Source organism: Cucumis sativus, chromosome 5 (assembly GCF_000004075.3).
Source record: "Cucumis sativus cultivar 9930 chromosome 5, Cucumber_9930_V3, whole genome shotgun sequence".
NCBI classification, from domain to species: Eukaryota; Viridiplantae; Streptophyta; class Magnoliopsida; order Cucurbitales; family Cucurbitaceae; genus Cucumis; species Cucumis sativus.
In genome coordinates this window covers 2,252,725-2,276,019 of record NC_026659.2, presented here as the reverse complement: position 1 = coordinate 2,276,019, position 23,295 = coordinate 2,252,725, and the positions used below count along the sequence as shown (strand labels likewise).

The window sequence follows — 23,295 nt, the reverse complement described above, 5'->3', positions numbered from 1 at the left end:
TGAGAGGTCGAGTTTTAATAACTATTTGGTTTTTTATTTTTTTAAATTTTGAATATAAGATTTTAAGGGAAAATAAGTCTCGAGAAATGGTTTGTGTGGTATGTGTTATAGAAAGCAGATGTAGGTAAAGTCTACAAACAAGGGAGTATGGTATATTGGTATGTGTTTTTGTGGTACAAATTCACAAGTCTCAGTTTTTCTTCTTTTTTTTTTATCGAAATATGTGATTATTTGTATTGCTATCTATAGTCATGAATATATGGTTCTTTTATCGATAATAAAAGTTCTTTAAGATTTCTTATAAATGAAGATTTGTGGTTCCTTTGTGAGAATAGATGTAGGTGAGAATTACCGAATCACGTATATATATTTTTATGTTCTATAATTGTATGTTTTTTTGTATATGATTATTTTGTCTTCGTTAATAATTTTTCTTAACGGTTGTATTTGTTGAATGTGTTTTGATATGTCTTGTATTTCCAGCGTTTCTAAGAAAAGCAAGCTATAAAAAGTGAATTTTTACAATATATAAATTCTTTTCCACTAAAATAATTAAATACTGTGGTAAAGTGTGCGTATCTATGGTATATGCAATATCTAGATCTAATATTTTAATCATTTATTTATCTCTAATTTTTTTGGTTTTTACACTTATTTATTTATTGGTTTTTGGGTTTTACACTTATTAATTGAATACATATATAATGGTTTGGTTTTAAACAAAAAAAAAACAATAAAAAAATGTTAATTAATGTTCATCAATTAGTTTTTAATTTCGAAAACGTTTTGAAATTTTTTGATTTTTTTTGAAAATTTACTAAAATTTCATTAATTATGACAAAGACATTTGTAAGTTGATCTATTGTATTTCAATTTTGACCCACTTTTAAAATTACTAAAATTCAACGTTACCAAGATATTTATCTAAAATGTGTTCAAATAGAATATGCAATAGTTTTTATAATTTAAATTAAATAAGATACACACATTCTAATTTAAAGTTTTTTTAAAAAACTATTTTTACAACAAATAGTTTTATAAATACATCCTATTTATCAATTTTTTTTAAAACAACTCAAATTGAGCATTATATTTTTAAAAAAATAATATGTCCACAAAAATATTCCATATATACAATGAGATAATATTTGAAAATATAAAAAGCAATTTTTAAAAATAATATTTCCCTTTAATTCATAAAAAAAAATGGTTAGTGGCTATTAAATGATGAAGATAAGTAGCAATAAGAAAACGAAAATGATTGCATTGTTTTGCCCTCCACTCTTCCTCAAAATCCTCTCTACCCTCAAAGTTTATCCAATTTTTACTCTTTCAAATTTTGATTTCTTCTTCATATTTTAAGGATTTTTCTTAATCTAGCATTAGAAATTAGGTCATTAGAGTATGAAAATCTTCCATTTACAACAAATGGTGATAATACTTTAGCCAATGTAACTAATTGATGTATAGGTTTTGCTTAGTCTTGTGTGAAAAAACAAAACAAAACCAATTTTTAATAATTAGTCATCGACTATAATTTTTATTCTCTCGTCTTACCAATTTTGTAATAAAAAAGATAGCATTATTGTGGTTGTTTCACAAATCTTTACCCATTATAGTGATTGTGAGAGGTTATGGCATTATTGACTAGCTTTATGTATATAAATAACACTTTTAATTGACTAGCTTTAACATATATCATACCATATGAATCTAACTTAATCAAATATATTATTGATAGTAATATTATAATAATAACAAAACACACTATGCATATAACATATCACCTTTCTTGAGTTTTGCACAAATTTTGTAAACATTTAAAGTGAAATGGTAAAAAAGTTAAATGCTATTTTGTTCTTCGTTAAATTTTAGTATCAATATTTTGAATAGCTTAGTTTTAGTTTTTTTTTTACCTTCAATAAATCTTAATCTAAAGTTACTTTATTATTATTATTAAATTTTTTATTAGAATAAAGAATTCTTAATTGAATTGATGGACGGATGTCTAATTTTAATAGATTTATAAAAGTATTTTAATAGATTTATAAAAGTTTAGAGCTTAAAGTTTTTGAAGTGGTTGAACAAAGAACTTAGTAATACTAATTTGATATTTGCTCAACATTAAAATTAGTTATAAAAGAAAAATAAATTACTTGGTATGATAAATTAATTATATCCATTTTATTATTCTTTTAACCAATTATACATACGAACTCAGTAATTAGCATAAACTTGTATTATATCAACTTTAAAGTTGGAAGCAAGATCTTCTGTTTCATATATATACATGTATATATGTTCTCATCGAGACTCAAATTCTTTTGTTTTAATTCTCTGATAAGTAATTTAAATTTTAACATTACTTGTCAATCCGGACTTCATTTTTTTCCCTTCTTTTTTAGTAACAACTTTGAGAGCATTATACAAATTACAATGGGTTAACTACACTATTTAAAAACTTAATTTACACAAATATGAAGAGTTTGATTGCTTTGTCAAATAGTTGATTCCATTGAAGCTCAAAATAAATTTAAATTTTACATATATATCATTAGAATAAATTTGGTAATATATACATCTTCAAAGATACAAAATATTGTTTATTTTAAACATAACATATAGCACTTCATGATTTTACTTTTGGAATCACTCAAAAAAAACTTCGAATAAATAAAAATAAATATCCTATGCATAATAATACTACGAATCTCTCACATTTTATAACCAACGTGAAACTTTATGCATATCATGAAATTAACTATAGCATGGTTTTGACAAGATTGATAGTATATAATGAAGAAAGGGAATAACACCAATTACACACACTAGGGGAAAAAGACTTAATGATGCATAGCATTTCATGATTGGTGTGCATGTGATTGGTACATCAACTCAACTCATACACAATAATTTCTATGAGCAAAAAAAAGAAGTGCAAATCAAATTAATATAATCACAAAAAAGTGAAAAAAAAATGGAAAAAAAAAGTTGACATCCCCTTCTTCATTTGTTTGTTGACTAAGATACAATAGTCCTCTAAGTTCCCCTCTTGAATATATATATATATATATATATATATATATATATATATATATATATATATATATATATATATATATATATATATATAATATATATATATATATACATACACATATAACTTAGGGTACAAATTAAAGGGAATAATGAATTGGTAAAAGAGGAAACAAAGGGTGCAGGCTTTGTAGTGGGTCTATATATATATCAATCTATCTCTCTATATATATTCTCTCCTCCCTCTATTTGTATTGGACCAAAAAAAACTTCATTATTTCAACTTTTTGAATTATTGAGTACCTTGTTAGTAGTAGTAGTAAATGAAGAAATCATACTCACTACTGCAATTCACACCATTACTTCCCCATGGATACAGTGCTGCCCTTTATAATTACTTCTCCAAATTCATAATTCAACTAGCCCCAACCATGATGTGACAACAATTTTTTTTTGCATAACATTATTGCTCTATATTGTAAAATGACATCTCTAGCTCGTATATTCTCTCGTATATTTAATAGAGTATGAAATGAGTCTATCATAAACCCTAGCCCTTACGACGTTAAAATAATATGTTCTTTTTAATCTATTATATATAAAAAGTTGCATGCATTCTAGAATTGGTGGCTATATCAAATTTATGTGAGATTTTATCATATTTAATAATAATGTCTCAATCGTTATTTTTGAAAATTTAGAGATCAAATTGTTTGTTTGGTAACATATGAGGACTAAATGTAATTTTTAACCTATACGTAAATAACTCGATAATTAGCATGTGTATTCTTCGTTATCGCTCATTCTAACAATAATATAAAAGTGTACAAGATTGAGAAAATTTATAAAATAAATTTACACTAGTCAACCAACGAACAAATAATTCTTTATACTTGAGTTATACTGAATTGTCCTATAAAATTAGTTGAGGTACACGTAAGCTAGTTTGAACACATATATATGTTTGAGTTGTATTACACCGCTAAACTTTACGCCTTTTTTAATATCTTTAATGTGTGTGTATATATATTGATAGTGGATATCTTGTCATCGTAAAAACTCTTAATCTAAATCTTTTGAGAAAATTAAAATAACAATTTTTTAATAAAAAGTGATGAAATTATTGGAGTGCCAAAGAAATTGAAGTTGAACAAATCTTTATAATTAAGCACAAATGCTCTACACTTACTTACTCCATCTTAACGTTGAGACAAGTCTTGGAGAGTGGGGCTGTATTATACTTTTGGGGTATATATACAAATAATCTCTATGCATATATATTATATACATATTAGTGGTGAGAAGGAAATGGGAAAAGTGAAGAGAAAAAGATGGCATGATTGATATCGAAGAAGAAATAGAGAGAAAGGCATCATTATGAAATTTGATAATGTGGAAGGAAAATAAAAAAGGGCTCATTGCAAATACAGTCATACACAAATATACAAATTAGCATCATACCTTCATTTCACAGTGTCAATAAATTGCTCATTACACATTAACCAAACAATATGGGCTCACCTCAAGGTTGTTCTCAATGTTCCATTTGACTCTTTACAAAATATCTATTCAAAACCAAAATAATGAAACATATAAAAGGTCGATAAGAAAGCATCGCGCCAGGTTTGATCTTTTAAGCATCGACTAACACGAGCCCGTGGTGTCACAAGTCACTAATTATTAACAATTGTCTAAGGCCTTAGCCACAGGATAAAGAAGAGTGCTTAATCAGAAGTCCACCAGCCATTATTATTATTTGTACAATTTGCTTTCTCTACCTTTTTTTTTTTCTCCTCCTCGTGAGTCTACACAGTCTATATATAAGTATGAGCTTCAACTTTCATACAATATTCTACTAGAAAGAAAGGCAAAAGTTAAGAAGCTGCCATAGAAGAATAATGTGCGTCAGTGCAACACAGAGTGTTCTGTTTCATACAATTCAGAGTTCAAAGAACAGAAGAAGTTCAAAAAGATCAAATTTTCAAGTTCTGAGGCTTACAAGGTTGCTTTTTCACACAACCCCATTTAACCTTTTTGATGGTTTTTTAGAAGACTTTTGTTGATGGGTTTTCTTTTCTTAAATTTTAGCAGGAGGAGATGTGAAGAGAAGCTGGGGAAGGATATTGAGCTGAAGAATCTGCAGCTATATCTGGAGAATCAAACCATAATTGAAGAGAATGAGAAACTAAGAGAGAAAGCCAATATCCTTCATCAAGAGAATTTGGCTTTATTGACTGAATTTCAGAAAAAATTCCCACATTTGGAACAGAGAAAGTGATGGGAATCATCAAAAGAGTGCATGGTTTTATTTCTGTTCTGAGTGATTTCTAGATGTATTGAACTCTTTATTCAATATATATATGCCATTTATCTAGAGTACTTGATATACCTTGAAGAATACTTGAGTGTAGTTTACATAGTAGTGAGGTTGAGAGTTGAAAATCCTTTTTCAGGACCAGTCATTGTTGAACTTTGTGAAGCTTAAGAAGCAATCAGATCATACGAACACAAACTATGGGACCAAATATGATATAGGATCAATCATATAATTTCTTTTGTAGGTATTGAGTTTGTTCGTAATAAGTATTAGTGGAAAAGATCCTTCTCGATGGTTAGAACTGTTCATATGGAAGAATAACACTGTAGAAATTTGAACTTGTACGATCTATTATCTAGAGCCAATGGGAGCTGGAGCAATTTCTAGTGCAAAAGAAGAAGCACAAACAAAAAAGAAAATTTCTAATGATTTCTTTTGTAGGTGAAAAGTATATGAATAAACCGAATCTACATCGAAAATGAGAGATAACAAGACTATGCATGTATAGAAGAAGAAAAGAAAAGATTGAAAGGACTCATAGACCTTACATATACAAGTAATGGCTAGTTTTGCTTGTTTCATTAATTCCGTCCCTTAGAAAGAACAACAGAACTTCATACTAAACTTCATTGATCAAGTATAGACCGTCTTTAATCTATAGAACTTTTTTAAACATTAAAACGTCATACATACTTCAACGATTTAACGCTTCAATAAAATTGTTACATGGAGTTGGCATGAGGATGAGGATTCTCTCCCTGAGGCGGATTGCGAGTCTTTGTTATACATGGGTAGAGGTCACTTCTCTCTGGTTTGTGAGAAGAAAGACTCAACTTTAGTTCACAAAATGGTTCCAACTGAAGAAGGTTCAGACATATCCTTGTCTACTCTCAAAAAGTTATAGAAGCTAGTAATGTAGCATCAATCGATCATAACCCTGTAGTACTACTTTGCAAGTCTGCCGCCTATAAACAACTATGAAAGCCTAGAAAAAGTTTGATAGAATCAATACATATCTACAGAACAATAATTGCATTTCAAGTATAAGATTTACAAGCTTCGGAAATTCTCCGAATTCGGTCCATAACAATTGGTATTTCTTTATCTATCAAAGCTGTAAAACAGAATCCAAACCATCCCGGTTCAATACAATTACAACAAGAGCCAGGGGTAACACTAACTTTACCTATATCCAACAACTTTTCCCAGAGCTCAAGTTCCCCTTTCTCGCTGTAAGAACGGATTAACTTGCTCATATCCGCCCAGCAGTAGAAACCACCATTGCTCTTTGCACATTTGATGTCGAGTTCCTTCAGCCCTGCAGTGAATTTACTATTCATTTCTCCAAGCCTCTCTCGATTGGTCCGAATGAACCTCTGAATGAATTGCGTATCTGAAAGCATAGAGGAAAGCAGGTTCTGGGTTATGGCAGAAACAGATGAGAACCTTGCCAGTTTTCGAGCAGCAGCCAGGATATTCTCATTTAAAGAGTAGATTGCAGCAACCCTAAAACCAGGAAGTGACATGTCTTCAGATAGGCCATATGTAATATGAACTCTGTCTCGGTCATTGTCTTCTAAATTGATCATTTCAGCCATGCTCACAAACTCTTCACTTCCATAGGTTGATCCTACAAATATTTCATTTGATATGATATGGATGTTTTTCTCCCTGGCAAAGTCTAGAAGGTCGTAGAGTGTTTCTCTATTTAGTTGATTTCCAACGGGAATTGAGGGATTTGAGATAATAATTCCACGAACTTTAAGGCCACGATTCCTTGCCTGGTGGAATGCTCGATCAAGAGAAGTTATGCTTAAACTGAAGTTATCGGCACTGCGGCAGGGAACGGGTACTATCTCCACCCCAGTTCGCCATTTTACATCATTGTCAAGGCTGCATTTGTGATTTAGACTCTTAGTTTTTCCAGATAAAACTGAAGAAGTATTTCATGAAAGAGGAATGAACAAGTACCCAGGGTAATATGGCGTAGGAACAAGAAATGCATTCCCTGGGTCTGCTATGCAAAAGCAAAGAGTTTCGATTGCAGAGGTCACTCCGGTCGTAAATACTAACTGGGAAGGGTTGAATGAAACAGAGTTCCCTACAACTTGAGACATGAAACTTGCTACAGCCTGTGAGAAGATGCTTGACTAGATAAATCTTTTGGGCAAAAGTACATCCATTATAAGAAACTCCATATGAAAGTTACCAATTAAATGCAGTATAAATAAAAAGGTAATACTAAAGGCAACACAGCTCACAAGCTGGAACTAGGACATAAGTAATAAAAAAGCCAATACCTATAAATAATGGAGAAAGTTTAAACGTCTTCTCTAACATGTTAACAAAGAAAAGGTAGCAATAAAGTTAGAAATATGAAAAAGGGAATACTTTGAGCAGATATAAATATTGGAATCAAACATTAACATCGAGGGTTTGAAAATGATTCTTAATTTCCTCGATAGAAAATGAAAGGAGGCACTTAATTGCAACAATAGACCATGCTAACCAGTATATTAATTGGAGTCAACTCTGCGCTTCATAAATTGAAATCTCACTTCATTCACTATATGTTTTACAATGCATTCATTCATATGTTGAAATCTTCTCCAGTCTCCAAAAGCAAAAGCGATATCCATATCAAACTAAAATAATAATCAAGAGCGTAAACAAACAGAGGAAGAAGGTCCTTACAGGAGTGAAGCACATATTCAAATAAAGTCATCAGCATTTGAAAAAGCTTAGAAATTTAATATCCTTATACTCTATGTTAGCACAGAACACAAGTCCAAGCACATGCAACATACAAAAAACAGAGCTGGTCAAGCAATTCAATTTCTCCATCTTAAAAATGAATTCATACAGACAAGTGCAAACCCAAATGATTCAAAACATCAATTACAGAAAGAAGACAAATAAAATTGATTACCAGTTTCAAATCCTTCAATCCATCTGAAGGCTGATAACAAACAGTCCCAGCTACACTCAGCTCATTGTGATTCACCCCTAATATAGCATCTCTTCCATTCTCCGTTAGCCAATTTTGCACCAAGTCCGAGGATAACTTCATCGTTTGATTAAACATCCACAATCGTCAACACAGAAACCGAGAAATTCAGAGCACAAAAATCTTGCTGACTCATATTCAAACCAACAAAAAGCATAAAGCCACCCACCTTATTCTCAGCAACAGAAAGCTGAATAATCCCCGTCGGATTATCCAATTCATCAAATGAGTCCTCCAAGAACCTTCTCATTCCAACGAAAATCGAAGAATCCCCAACTCTAGAAATCGAATTAGCCCGACCCGAAACGCAAACCGGCCCAGACGACCTCGGCGAGAGAAAATTCCGAGACAATGTTCGAGGCAGTACAGAGAGCTCCACGAACTGATTACTAGACGACGGCGAAGAGTCCCCCGAAGAATCCACTTCCGGTGAAGAAGGAGGGTCCCGGGTGGGGTCGGACCGGTTCCGTTTCAAGTATAGCTGAAGAAAGTAGAAGAGAACGCAAGGTATAACAGAGCCCAAAACGACGCCACCTCTTCCTTGAACGACGCCTTGCAGAGGCACTATGACTCTCATGGCGGCTCCTCCGCCACTGCTTGTGGTGGGTTCTGCTTCTTTGTCCGATTTGGAATTGCGAGTTCTGAAGAATCGGGTCTGGGTCATTGCAGAGTCATTTCAATTCACCGGAAACCAAACAGAAACTGCCACCGGCAAGGGCGAGATTATGAAGTTGGTTCTTTCACCGGATAGACATGGAAAATTCCGGCGGGCGGCAGGGGAGGAGCAGAAATGACAAAATTGAATAATTTGAAAATAAATTTAAAAAATAAAAGAATTTATATTACATTGGTACTTTCCGCGCCGATTCTTTGGGCTTTAAGGCGGCGATGAATTTGTCCCCTTTTTTCTTTCTTTCGTTCTTTTTTTCTTTTTTCTTGAAGGGTTTCTTGTTTTACGATAATACCCTTTATGAAATTTCTTTAGAACATATACATATAAGAAAATAAGAAAGAATACAGCATTACTCACATACACATTAAACTCTAATAAATTTGATTTCTTTTTTGTTAAAATATTGTTTTCGTCCCTTTTAATTTCAAAACTAAATTGTTATTGTTTTTATTATTTAACAAATTTTGATAATTAAAATTTAAAACTAAAAGTAATACTCATGTATAATTATTATTTTCAAAAGAGAAGGTGTAATATTTAGTAATGAATTTTTGTGATTTCTTGTAAATAGTTTGTTTTATTATTATTATTATTCTTAAAAGAAGCCATTAAACTAATTAGAATGTATAAATTAATAGAGATGTAATGAGATATTTGGGTTGAAGACAAAAATTGGAAGAATTTGTCACTTTCCTTTTCCATCACAAACCACAAGAGTCTAAACAATCAAATTATGGCAACGCATAGCCAGCCATATATTCCTATTTTTATTTTAAATCTTTTTCAACAAATACGAATACAATTTTACTATTGTTATTATTTTAAAACTGCTCATAAAAAACATGGTCTAAGAATACAACAAAGGCATACAATATTGAAATTCACTAAATATACCACACAAACCTCAAAAATCAAAAGACTAACAATTTAAAAAACTTTCTTTAGTTAATTGCCTTTTCCTACTAATAAGTTTAACATAATTTTTGTTTAATCAATTGGGTTTGTTTGTATTTGAATCAAGTTGTTTTCAACACAATTGATTGGCCTTTAATTTTTGGGTATTCACTAAATTTTGGCATGTGAGATGAAGCCAATTTTTTTACCATAACTATATAATTTTATGAGTAAAAAGAGAGAAGAAAAAAAGAAAAAGAAAGAAAGAATTAGAACCGTTCTTTTTCTGACAAAACTAAAATAAATAATAATAAAATACTAATTTATTTATTAATAAAAATATGATTATTTGGGATGGATCCTATGCAAGTAAGGGACAAAAAAATTGAACCACAAACTTTGGATAATTTAATTGGGTCCTTAATTTGTACTTGACACTCTGCTGGCTACATTCTTGAAATATTTATTAATTAATGTTCAATTATAGATTTTTTTTTTCTAAAAAAGAAAAAAATGGATTAGACTTCCTATAATATAACTAATAATATTAACTCGTCTAAAAGAAAGGTAAACATGTTAATTTACTAATTTTAAATATATATTTTTTATAATTTTTTAAAAAAGTTATTCGTTAACAGTTTTTTTTTTTTTTGTTAACGTTAACATTTTAAACCTTGTTAAAAAAGTAAGCCCACCATCAAAATATACAAAGCAAATTAAAGCTTGTGAAGGAGTAAGAGTTTGATTATATGAGACAAAATGAACCTAGCTTTGATTTGAATACAAGTGTACTAATAATATTATTTTTATATATATACAATTAAAAAAACCAGCATTGTGTTATCTAATTGCCACACATATTAATTTAACATTTATTTAATTCTAATACTATTTTAAGGGAAAAATAATTCATTGTATTCCCAACAATTAATTATATATAACAGATATATGATGGAATTAAGAAGAATCATATAAGTCGAAAGACATACAACAAGATATTTCTTCACATTTCCTTACCTCCACTTAGTTCCTATATATATAATCTGATAAAATTTCATTGATAGTCACTATATTTGATCAAATCTTTAAAAGATAGTCTATATATTGTAATGAATACTTATGAAAGTTAATCAAATGATCATAAAGATTAACATATTGTAGTTATAATAAAATACCACAAACCCTAAATTTGGTGGGCCACTCCATACTCTTTAGGGTTTTGACTAAGTTAAATGGACTAAAAGAAAACTAATTAATCCAATTCATGACAATTGATCTTACTTAGAAATAAATTTTAAGAAAAACTAATTTTAAAGGAAATAATATCAGCAATAGATTTTGAAGTTTTAAAAATGTATATTTTTTTTTTATTTTCGTACAAAAACATACTAAAAAATTTGAACACATAACCTTCTTCAACCATATGTTTTTATAGTTGGACAAATGAGATTAAAATGGTATAGGATGCAATAATTGATCAATAATAGGAAGAAAGAAAACAAAACATTAAAAAAAAAAAATTGAAATACATGGTGATCAAAATTTAAAATCAGAACCCAAAAAAGAGGAAAAATAAGAAGAAGAAAAAGATATATGTTGGGAAAGTGTGTGGTGGGTCTCAAAGTATACGCAATGTTAGGGGAAAGGGAAAAGTGTGGAGATGGTGAAGCTTAGGTTAACCAAAAAGAAAGGATTTGGACGTTGATGTTTGAGGCCAAGAGAAAGAGATTACCAAATTTCTCTCCCAATTTTTTGCCTATGCGATGGCATCGAAAGGGATGCTTCTATTATTGCATTTTGGCCTACTTCCTTAACATCATTTCATCTCAGTTTGATACTACTACTATTGAAGGACGTTGGAAGAAAGAAGTGAATTATTATCGTCTTATACGGTATAATATTTTTTGAAGTATTATAACTATTTTAATAATATGTGTTTAATATTTAAATTATTTTAGTTTTAATAAAAAAGATAATAAAACATGGTAACAAATAATTAAAAAATTATGAATATAAAATAATAAATATTGAATATATCTATCTATCTCAACTATACAAAGGTAGAAGGATGAGTTTGATTTTTAGAACTGGAAACATGTTTGTGTGATATATATCTCTCCCTAACTTGTCTCTAACATGGGCAAATTGATATCCCCTCTTTTGACTTTTCTCTACATGACTTGCATGTCTCTCGGCCTAATTACATATTGTAAACTAAATTAATTTATTTTCCACTAATGTATATATGTATGTATCTTTCTAGCCTAACTTTTTTATTTCCTAACTTCTCTCACCTTCTCAACCTTATCTCTCTCAAGCTTATATTTGACTTTTAAGGATAAAAGAATATATTATATCCTACATCCAAGAAAAATTATCCAATATAGCCATGATATCCAATTTCTAAAAAAAAAAAAAAAAAGAACTTAAATGTAGGGAGGTTTTTCATTTCTTTATGTTGCCTTGTTTTAGTTTTTGTGAGAGAATTTATTGATTTAATTTTATATTGGATTTTTTCATTTAAATATTTTGAAAGTAAAACCTTACAAAAAAAAATATAATAAAAGAAAAGCAAAAATTAGGAAAAACAAAAGATAAAGATAACATTGTTTTCAAGAAGTGTGTAAATTCAAAAATCCTTTACATCATTTGAAAGGGAGTGAGTGAACTTTCACCCGCTACCTAACCTATTCAATCAAATAAAACAATATTAAGTGTTCATCTTTTCTTATTATCATTTTTGTTATATTAAGCATCAATTAATTACTCATATTGAATGCAAAATTTGTTATAACATTATTTACACCCCTCGTCAAAGTCCTCTCAATTTTATGCTCTTTATTTATATACATACGTATATATATAAATAACTAATTGAAATAATGTCGATAAGAGTAGCTTGTTTAATGGTACAATTGTCATACAATTTGCTTTACACTCAGATTTAAACTTTACTTTTAACATTTTTTCCAATTTATTTTACTAAATTATAAAACTCCATCAACCAAATTCAAGAGTTAAAAGTCCACGAACAGACCATAAATATAAGTTTTAATCAATTGTAAAAATCCTAAAACACATACCCTCTTTTTTAAGGGATGCCCTAAGCATAAACAAAACCCACAAATATACTGTTCAACCTTGAAAAGATTCATATAAGAACGACAAAAACAAATACTAGGGAAAAAGGAAAACAAGTTAGTAAATCTGTGCTACACGCTTCAATCAATAAGAAATTTTTTGCTTAGACTAATGGAATATAGACTCATTACAAATTCGTAATTTGGTTAAATTAAACAAAAGAGTACTTGTCATTTAAACGTAATAGCTAATATATATATAGCCTTGGAATGATGAAGACGTACAAAACAATGTACATCGAATTGTCTTCTTTTTCATTAAGCTCAGCCGGCAACTAACACAGTACACAGCCATGGCAGACCAAAATAGAACCATATAAAACATATTCCCCCTCCATATTGTTAGCAGATATATGTTACCAAAATCCACCCTATTGCCGACGGGCGAATGGGGTGGCGCAGTGGTTGTTGTAAGGTGTTGGCGATAGTGGCCATTTTACTACCTTGTGTTTTGGGAAAGGAATATGTAGTTGGAGATGAACATGGGTGGAGCATCAACTTTGACTACCAAGCTTGGGCTCAGGGGAAGCTCTTCTTTGTTGGGGACTCACTCAGTAAGATAATTAATAATATGATCATCTTAAAACAATTAAATAGCTTTTTCTATAACTTCCATGTTTTTAAATCACTCATAAACATTCAATTAATTTACGGGTTGGTAACTACATGGTTTGTACTTCAAATCCAAATACTCGGATTGTATTGAAAACGGTTATATAAAGGATAGTCTCACAATATAATACCTTTTAATTATATCTTTAAAATAAACCTTAACTACATTTTTGTTTAAACTTATGTTGACCATAACATAAACTTAATAGATATTATTTGGTAATTATTTTGTTTTTGTTTTTCTTTCAAATTATGTTTGTTTCCTCACAATTTTTTACCTATACGTTTCAAATTTTCTAAATAAACGTGTGTAGTCTTAATCAATTTCTAAAATCAAAAACTACTTTTTTACTGGTTTTAAATTTAAGCTTTGTATTTGAAAACAACTCTTTTGAAACAATAAACAGATGAAATTAGTTACTCTGTGTTTATAAGCTTAATTTTCAGCAGTTTAAAACCAAATGATTTTATAAACACTACCTTCCTTTTTAAGAGTTTATGGTTTCAACCGGCAGTATTCAACTACCAGCAAGAGAGGCACAACGTATTCAAAGTTAACGGCACAGCCTTCAAAGAGTGCACTCCGCCGGCCAACGTTCCACCGTTAACGACCGGAAGTGACCGAATTCAGTTGAAATCAGCAGGAAAAAAATGGTATATCTGCGGTATCGGCTTCCACTGTACTGCCGGACAAAGGCTCGCCATTACAGTGCTGGACAAAGGAGCTGGTGTTCCTTCTCCGTCTCCATCACCACGGCTTCTTCCAACACCGCCAGCCTCCCTTCCGACCAACTCAACCAATGCACCCCCACCCGCACCATCAACCGCCACAAAAGCGGCTGTTTCCGTCTTCCTGATGGTGTTTACTATTCTGCTCGCTGGGATATTATGATCAAAGCTCTTGATATATATATTTTTTTAACTTCACTCTCTTGTTTTATTTTCATTTGCGTTTGAGATTGCTTGTTTCTCTTTTATATTTATTTCCAGTGTGTTTAGGGGAGAGGTTGGAAAACAATAAATTATTATAATTGTGGTAACTGATCAATTTTGTTTTGATATTAATATTTATGTAATTAGTACTCTGTTGATTTTTCTGAAGGTATATTGAATTGCATGAAGTATAAATTGACTTACACAATGAAGAAAGTTAAGAGAAAAAAAAACAGACGACTCAAAGAAATAGTTTCTGAGGAGAAGAGCCCTCTCAAGTCCCGAATCCTACGCTACTTTTCTGAAAAGAGTATTAATGGTGAAGAGATATATATATCAGTCCCAAAAAAAGAAGCTCTACGCTACTTAAAATAATAAAGAAAAACATCTTCAACTACACAACTTGACTAAGCACCTGGGAACATCGCATAGTAACTAGCTCCGCCTCCATGACCACATAATTGATTACGTTTGCGTCAAAATAAAATATATAACAATAAATCCAAGCGACTCTCCCAATCTTACACCTCAAACTAATTTCCGACGTTAAAGTGACAAATCTAACTAAGCTCTATATCTCAACGAGAACAAGCATGTCTCCTCAATTAGCCTAACTAAAAGGCATCAAATTTAATTAATGAATTAACATTTTTCTTTTGACTATGTGACGACATTGCAAATGCAAGGGAAGAATATATGTAAACTGTTAATGCAAAAAAAAAAAAAAAAGTTTAATTTTTACTTTAAACTTTAATTTAATTCGCACAACTTTTTTTTCCTTATTGGAATGAATGAATTACACTTTGTTTTTGTTAAAGACGTAAAAATTAATGCATACACTTTTTTTTTTTTTGTCGAGTTCAGGTAAATTTTGATTTTGTTTTTCCCCTCAGTTTGTATGAGATAGCAAAATCTCAAATCTTCCATCGATGATCAAGAGGTACAGTAGCTGGACCATGGTTGGCATAATACATAACAAAATATTAACATTCTTAGTTAAACACACATATGATGCCACGTAAAAAAACCTTATAATATAAACCTTGTTTCCATATTATAAGCCTAATTTATTACAACCAAAACAAGCTTCAATAAAGTTAAAAACACTTTTTTAATAAGCTGGCCTTAATTATCTCATGTAACCAGTCCAAAACCAAAATTCATTTTTATTTATTGTCGCAGTCCATGGCCGGATTGGGCTCAACAAATAGCCTTTATAAGTACCAATTCACCAAAATGGCCTTACACAAGTGGTTTCTCAAAATGGCTAACTACTCTCATCTCTTCCTTCTCTTCGTGACATTTTTTGTTCCTCGAGTTTTGGCAGGAACCAACTATACAGTCGGAGATAAGAGTGGTTGGAACCTTGGAGTCGATTACTTCTCTTGGACCAGTGACAAAACCTTCTTTGTTGGCGATAATCTTGGTAAACTCTTTTGCTAAGTTGTTTTTCACTTTTTTTTTACAACAATCGAAATTGAGGCGTAAACCTCATGTGATTAGGATGATCCAGTGCACTTATCGACTCATGCTCCGCATCTTTAAAGGAAAAAGAAAAAAACAAGTGGAGAAATAAGAGATCTAAATCTCCAACCTCAAAATTTTGTTGAATGAATACGTATGGCAAGTTATGAATTTAATTTTGCTTTCCTAAAAAAATTGTTCATATAGCAACTTGATATCATAGATAAAAGTGGGATGCATCTAAATATTTTTCTTAATTATTGCCCAAAACAACAATTTCTTTGTTGTGTTATGTAGTCCAGTTTTTACAACTTGTTCTCAAATTTTAAGCTAACTTTTGAAACTTAACATGATTAATTATTAAAAAACTATACAGATTTTTGAAGTTTTGGTTGGTTAAGAATAACTCAAAGATTGTCTCAAGAAATATATAAAAATTATTGTAAAAATTTGTTAGAAAAAATAAGGAATAATTTTCAAGACCAACGTGCTACCAATCAGAGCCTAAATATTACTTAACATCAATATAATGACATTGTAAGTTGAAACTTAAAAGAGGGGTTAAATTAAAGTTTTAGTTGTATTGTTTTGATCCTGAATTAAAAAATAAAAAATAAAACATATACTAAGTCTTGAATGTAGTCCTTAATGTTAATTATTCTATCAAAATTGGTTCAAGAATAACAATAAGTTTCACGCAAATAAATATAATACGTTGGTATATTTTTAAGTTTTAAAGTAAAAATGCTAATTAGATAATAACTTTTTTTTAAAAGCTCAAGTATATATAAACTAGCATTTTGAAGATAATTAGACCATAAAAAAATATAAACTAAAATTAAATAAACTTTAAAATTTGAAAAACCACAGTGATTTTCTAACAAAAAGTAATAATAATAATAATAATAATAATTAAGCATCTAATAGATCATTCACTTTCAAAGCTGTATTCAAGAGGTCCTTTCATACATTTGAAAATGGTAAAAGTTTAGGGTTCTAATTCATTCATGTGCAAATAATAATAAAATTTTATTTTGAGTGTGCATATTTTTATGTGAAATTTTTTAATTTTTGTTGTAGTATTCAAGTATGAGAAAGGGAAGCACAACGTATTAAACGTCGACGTCTCGTCGTTTTCACAATGCGCTGCGCCTAAAGACCAACCACCGTTGGTTAGCGGAAACGACGTCATTACATTGACTACTCCTGGAACCAAATGGTTCATTTGCTCCATTCCCCACCACTGTAACTCCGGCCAGAAGCTTGTCCTTTCAGTGGACACCGCGCCAGCCACCCCCGGAGAGGCTCCTCCAGCGCCACCCTCCGCCATACAAACTCCTCCAGTGCCACCAGTTGCTGTACCGCCTCCTCCACCGTCATCGTCTGTTCCAGTGATTGTCCCAGCTCAGCCGCCATCGCTACCTCCAGCCTCTCCTCCTTCGGTACAATCGCCCGGTCAGAACCAAACTGCCCCACATTTGCCAATTGCTCCAATGCCAACCCAAAACATTCCACCATCGGTATCGCCAGCTACTCCGAGCCCCACTCCTGTTGCTCCGCCGCCATCAGCTGCCGTGAAATTCGCTGTTTCGGGCCATCTTGGTTTTTTGGCGATGGCGGTTAGCGTTCTTGCTGGGATTATGATATGATCATCATGGATTCATATTTTGAACATCATTATTCACTTTTACCAAGCTTTTACTTTTATGTATGATTTGTTTTTATATATATATATATATATATATATATTACTTGAACCTTTTTCAATCATTTGAAAAATAATTTAAGAATTATAAATAAATGTGCATAACTTTCTTTTTATTATTCTGGGTATGAAAAATGACAAAATATAGAATAAGAAAAAACATAAAATAGCAGAGAATCAAACAAACAGATTTATACAAATATACAGTGTCTTATAGCTAGCTTATCTATGGTGGTTTTCTCAAAACCTTTGGATCATATACACAAATTACAATAAAGACCACGAATACGTAAATAACAAATTTTGGCATTCCAATAATGCAATGTAATGATTTTAAAAAATATGAATAGGTGAAACTCTTATCAAACATAAAATAAAAATCCAATGATTATATGAACATAAAATGATAAAAAACAGTAATTGATTTAATAATAAAGATCCATTCTATACTTTTTTTTTTTTAATTTTTAAGTTGAGACCGTGAGATGCAACCTAGACTGCACATAATCATTCTTTAAAAAAAATACTCGTTTAAGTTATATATATTTGAATTGATACATCAAATAAGTTATTGGTATAAACTTGAACATTATATAGGTGTGTCATTCTATATATTAATTTTACAGGTTTAGTTGATAATGTAAAATATATAAGGAATGTGATTGAAGTGGAGCAAGATCACAAATTCACAACTATACAATAGACGCATACAAGAATAGTATGACGAAAAAGAAGGAAAATAATAACATAACAATAACACCATCAATTTATGTAGATAGCTTAGCAAATTAGATGTATATTTAAAGTACTATTTGGCTCACCCATTATGATTGAGCTTTCTATCATTCAACATTGAGATTTTCCTCGTTTCTCTAGTCTTTTCTTTTTCCATGTACCTACATTTTGGGTTGATCTTTATTATATAAATTAAAGGTGGAATTTGGCATCTCGTTTTTTAAAAAAATATGTAAAACATGAAGCTACAAAATGCCAAAATTTCGTCTTTGAAATATCCAAAGCTTAGTCTACAAATGTGAAATAGGCAGTATAATTAAAATGTGTCCAACCCAAACTAAAAAGCATTCAATAGGACTCTAGAAACCTAATGCATGTAGAAATAGTTTGGTTGAGTAAAAACTCTCATATATAGTTAGCCATATATAACTTTTTACTTTTCTTTTTTTGTATAGAAAATAGTTAACTAGCCTTGGATTTTCATAATAGAAAACACAAACTTCAATAAATTCATCCTAACCCTAAACCCTAAAGTTATTTATGTTTTTGTGTTTTTTAAATTAAACTACTTCTTCCAATTTTAAAACCACTATATCATAGAAATAAACAAAAAGGCTAAAAAGTAAAAACTACTTGTGATTTACTAATATGCAAAGTGGTAACCGAATACTACCAAAAAATCATAAGTCATGGATACATTTGGGGTTAAATAGTTTATACAGTGCACCCTCGAAACAGTAATAGCTTGTTTAATTAATATAATCATTCAAAACGTACCCGCTAACGTATTCAAGAAATTTCCTTCACTAATTAATTAAAAAAAATAAAATCAATATAACAAGTGCAGTTTATAATCTAGTCATAAACATTTTATATTATTATTTTTATTAAGGAAAAGAAAGGAATAAACTCGTAGAAATCCAAGTGTTTGAAACAAGGCATTCTCACACAACAACAAAGACACACAATTAGCTAGCTCTAAACAATATATATTGCCATTGTAAACATCTCCACATGAAAGTTTCTAAGCATTTGCCATATTGCGCTGGCTTTTCTCCACAAGCTGTCAAAGTCCCCAACCATACCCATCCTCTTGTATCCTTCAGCCCCCATTCGGCACCCCACAGCCGGCCGCCCATGGCCGGCCCCCTACACCAACCCCATTCAAACAAACACATATATATCTAATATCTATAAATACCAACCCAACACAATCCTCATTTTTCCATCTCACCCCTCATATATCAAATTAACTACTTAATACTACTACACATCTCAAAGCCTTCCTTTTCCAAAATGGCCATCTCCACCTCTCATCTCTTCGTCCTTCTCTCAATGGCGGTTGTCATGTATGCGCCTTCGGCTCTGGCCACCAATTACACCGTCGGAGATGATGCTGGTTGGAGCATCAATGTCAACTATACCTTGTGGGCTCAAGGAAAAATGTTCAACGTCGGCGATATGCTTAGTAAGTCGTTTTATTCAACTCATTATGCCATTCGTGTTTTTCTTAAATGTGTTAATTAAAATATTATAAAGATGACCTCCTTTATAATTTATTTATTTTTGTCTAATGGTCTAACATGGTTTTATAATAAAATACGAAATATATATCATACAACAGTCAAAACACTAAAACACACTATAAAACAAGAAGAAAAATAAGTTTTTCGCCATAATAAGTATATATAGGTAGAAAATTTGATAATAAGTATATTTAGGTACATATAGGCTGCAAAAAGATGGTGCAATGCACTCAAGATGACATTCGATTTTTCATAAACAGATAGGTTTTAAATTGTTATATTTATAGACTTAAAATAAAAATTAGATAGCAAAAACTAAAACATAATTATTATATTTCATATTTTTAGATATTTGTTTAGTATACACATATTTAAGAATATAATTGGATTCTAATTTTTATGCAGTGATATTTAATACACTATTTAATTATCAACCATAAAAGTATTTGCAGTTATAATAAAGTATTATTAATTAACACATAAACATTTTTTACTAAATTTTCAATTGTAATATTATATAACGTAATTCACATTTTTATTGGAAATATATATAGAGTTCGCAATATTTGGATAAGGGGAAATATAGAGTTTTGCAATATTATATAATTCATAATATATAACATAATTTTGTTGATCTTTTGTTATTGGGATCAGTTTTCAATTACCCACCCGGAGACCACAACGTGTTCAAGGTGAACGGAAGTGATTTCCAGAATTGCACATTACCAAAGGACGGCCAAAATGCATTAACCTCCGGAAGCGACGTCATTGTGCTAGCGAAGCCTGGAAAGAAATGGTACATTTGTGGAAAAGAAGGCCACTGTGGACAGGGCCAGAAGCTGGTCATTAATGTCATGGATATGGGTCCGGCCAATTCCCCACTTCCTGGTGGAACCGCCCCTCCTCCCCCATCTGCCGCCACCAAAGCTGTTGTTTCCGCCCAGTTTGGGTTCGTTGCACTGGTGGTTGCCGTCCTTGGGATGATGATGCTTTAGAGTGATTTAATTTAATTGATGGGTTTCTTACTATTTTAATTTGCAACATTTGACAAGAGAGACGACTTTGCTGTTTTAAACATTATTCCCATTTATGTTTGGTTTGTTTTTGCAATTTGTTGAGTTTTTCCATTTCAATTTGAGACATATATTTGAATTTTAATTTGCTTACCCTAATAAATTTGCTTCCTCTTCAATAATAATTATCTAACATCCTTTTGCATCATTATTTCATTACTTGTCTCCTATGTATCTAAGAAAAACAACAAAATTTTGTTTTCACCTAAAAATTTAGTCAAAATTTGAAAAGTTAAAAAAAGAATTATTATTTTTCAATAAATCCAACTATTATATCTACTAAATTAAGCTGAGTTGAGTAGTAATTGAGATGTGATTTTACATCTTATTCTTAAGAAAAGCTATTATACTCAAACATACAAATGTAAACCATTGGTGTGAGTAAATGAGAAAGAAAGCAAGCTTAAATATGTTCATATCATCAATCCTTTTCGTAACTTTTAAAAAATATATTATTGAAATAATAAAAAACTCATAAAATTAAAAGAAAATAAAAATATATTGCTAAGATGTTAAAAATGGTAGTGAAAGTGACCCACCCCTAGCTACCTAATTGTTCACCACCCCAAACCATGTTTACATTTGAGAGAGAAAATTTCTTTTTTCGTACATTAAAAGTTATTTGAGGGTTGTAAAGATGGTATAGATATTAGAGCTCTCCAACAAACTTGCAAATGATATATGGAGTGGTGGTTAATTTTTTTTATGCATGTAGTGATTTTGAACGTTTATAATTGTTTTCACATATATAATAGCAGAAACTGATATGCTTCTATCATTCAAGCATAAAAGTGTTTATCAATATTTATTATCGATAGAATCAACAAGCTTTAATATAAATATTTTATCAAATTTATTATATTTTTAGAATTCTATTTGATTTATTTTAGTTTTGTAAAATGTAATGTAAGAAGATGGAGATGAAGATGGGGAGAAAGGTTTTAATTGGTAGGTGTGGGTAATAGCTGGAGATGAAGCAGGGCCAGCTTGTCCGATTCATTTGATGTGACACGTCATATAAACAAAATCCTTTTTTCATAATCAAACACAATTAAACTCCTTTTTCTTTCTCTTTTTTTCTTTCACTTCATTTCTCACCCAATTTCTTCCTCTTTTCATTGAATTTTATGTAACTTTTTAAATTTTATACTCTTTCTATATGTATAAAGCAGGCACAATCCACGAATAAAAAATAGAATAAAAGTTGACAAGGAAAAGATGTATGTGATTATACAACATAATATATTTGAATTTTAAAGAAATAAATGAGGGTATATTTGAATTTGATGACAAGACAGTATTTATACCATATATATATAGTCTTATATATATGAAATTAAAAGATAAAAACTTATTACTAAAGTGTAGTCATAATTGAAATATTACTAAAATTTAAGATATTGTGAAATATTATATAGTTATGTAGGAGGTTAATGGTCTGAATGTTTTCTATTATATTTATGAACTTTAATGAGGCTAGATTGGAAAGCTTTCTAATTTGGTTGGAATTTATTAGCTTTTGCCTCAACTAACAAAAATGAATTCAATATGGCTTTCTAGCCAACAAAAATGGATCAACACCCAAATGGGAAAATAATTCATTCTCTTCCCATACCTAATATTTCATCATGTTTTATATATTGTTAATTAAGATTATTCATTTAAATTTAAATCCTTGCTATGTTATTTCTATTTCTATTTCTATTAATGATTTTTATTTGTTGCGTCTTCTACAAATTTCAAGCCCCCTTTGTGATTTGTTAAACTAAATAAATAAAAAGAATAAAAGCGAGGTGAGAGTAAGTATTTCCACAAACTTACAAAGGTTACAACGATGTATTTGTGATCATATAATCCAAATAACAGTGGGAAAAACTAATAAACTAAAACATTTATTAGTTTATAGACAATTTTGCATAAGAATGCCAATTGTCAATTACTCATTTCATTGATTATATAAAACATAGAAAATAAAATTATAGTTAAAGAGACATTAACAAAAGAAGAGAAAGAAAGTAACATATTTTCGTAGATACAAATTGCCTCCTCCTTAGTGTCCTCTTGTACTACATCTATCACTGCCTTAGCATTTACATGAATGAATTTGATCATCTATATAAAGTTCACCGTAAACAAATTAACTTATAACAAACAAGATTTAATTTAAAAGCATCCTAAAA

At 30.3% G+C, this 23,295-nt stretch overlaps 4 protein-coding genes and 1 long non-coding RNA gene across 5 annotated transcripts; 4 read left to right on the top strand and 1 right to left on the bottom strand.

The window, feature by feature from the left end:
- Positions 1-4,866: 4,866 nt before the first annotated feature.
- LOC105435440 lies at positions 4,867-5,561 on the top strand. Its single transcript, XR_969448.2, has 2 exons — positions 4,867-5,038; positions 5,125-5,561. It is a non-coding gene; the product is annotated as an uncharacterized LOC105435440 (long non-coding RNA).
- Positions 5,562-6,366: 805 nt separating this feature from the next.
- Positions 6,367-9,260, bottom strand: LOC101208573 (probable aminotransferase ACS10). Its single transcript, XM_004147513.3, has 4 exons — positions 8,530-9,260; positions 8,283-8,417; positions 7,325-7,485; positions 6,367-7,246 (listed from the first exon to the last, which is right to left on the bottom strand). Exons 1-4 carry the CDS (start codon positions 9,022-9,024, stop codon positions 6,391-6,393), a joined length of 1,647 nt encoding a protein of 548 aa, XP_004147561.1. The 5' UTR covers positions 9,025-9,260; the 3' UTR covers positions 6,367-6,390.
- A 4,009-nt stretch (positions 9,261-13,269) lies between these two features.
- LOC101219025 (stellacyanin) lies at positions 13,270-14,793 on the top strand. Its single transcript, XM_004147556.3, has 2 exons — positions 13,270-13,621; positions 14,195-14,793. The coding sequence occupies exons 1-2, from the start codon at positions 13,456-13,458 to the stop codon at positions 14,569-14,571; spliced, it is 543 nt and encodes a 180-aa protein (XP_004147604.3). The 5' UTR covers positions 13,270-13,455; the 3' UTR covers positions 14,572-14,793.
- Positions 14,794-15,797: 1,004 nt separating this feature from the next.
- LOC105435641 (uclacyanin-3) lies at positions 15,798-17,725 on the top strand. Its single transcript, XM_011657852.1, has 2 exons — positions 15,798-16,038; positions 17,157-17,725. The coding sequence occupies exons 1-2, from the start codon at positions 15,798-15,800 to the stop codon at positions 17,723-17,725; spliced, it is 810 nt and encodes a 269-aa protein (XP_011656154.1).
- A 1,857-nt stretch (positions 17,726-19,582) lies between these two features.
- Positions 19,583-21,205, top strand: LOC101218796 (mavicyanin). Its single transcript, XM_004147555.3, has 2 exons — positions 19,583-19,984; positions 20,697-21,205. The coding sequence occupies exons 1-2, from the start codon at positions 19,813-19,815 to the stop codon at positions 21,035-21,037; spliced, it is 513 nt and encodes a 170-aa protein (XP_004147603.1). The 5' UTR covers positions 19,583-19,812; the 3' UTR covers positions 21,038-21,205.
- Positions 21,206-23,295: the final 2,090 nt, after the last annotated feature.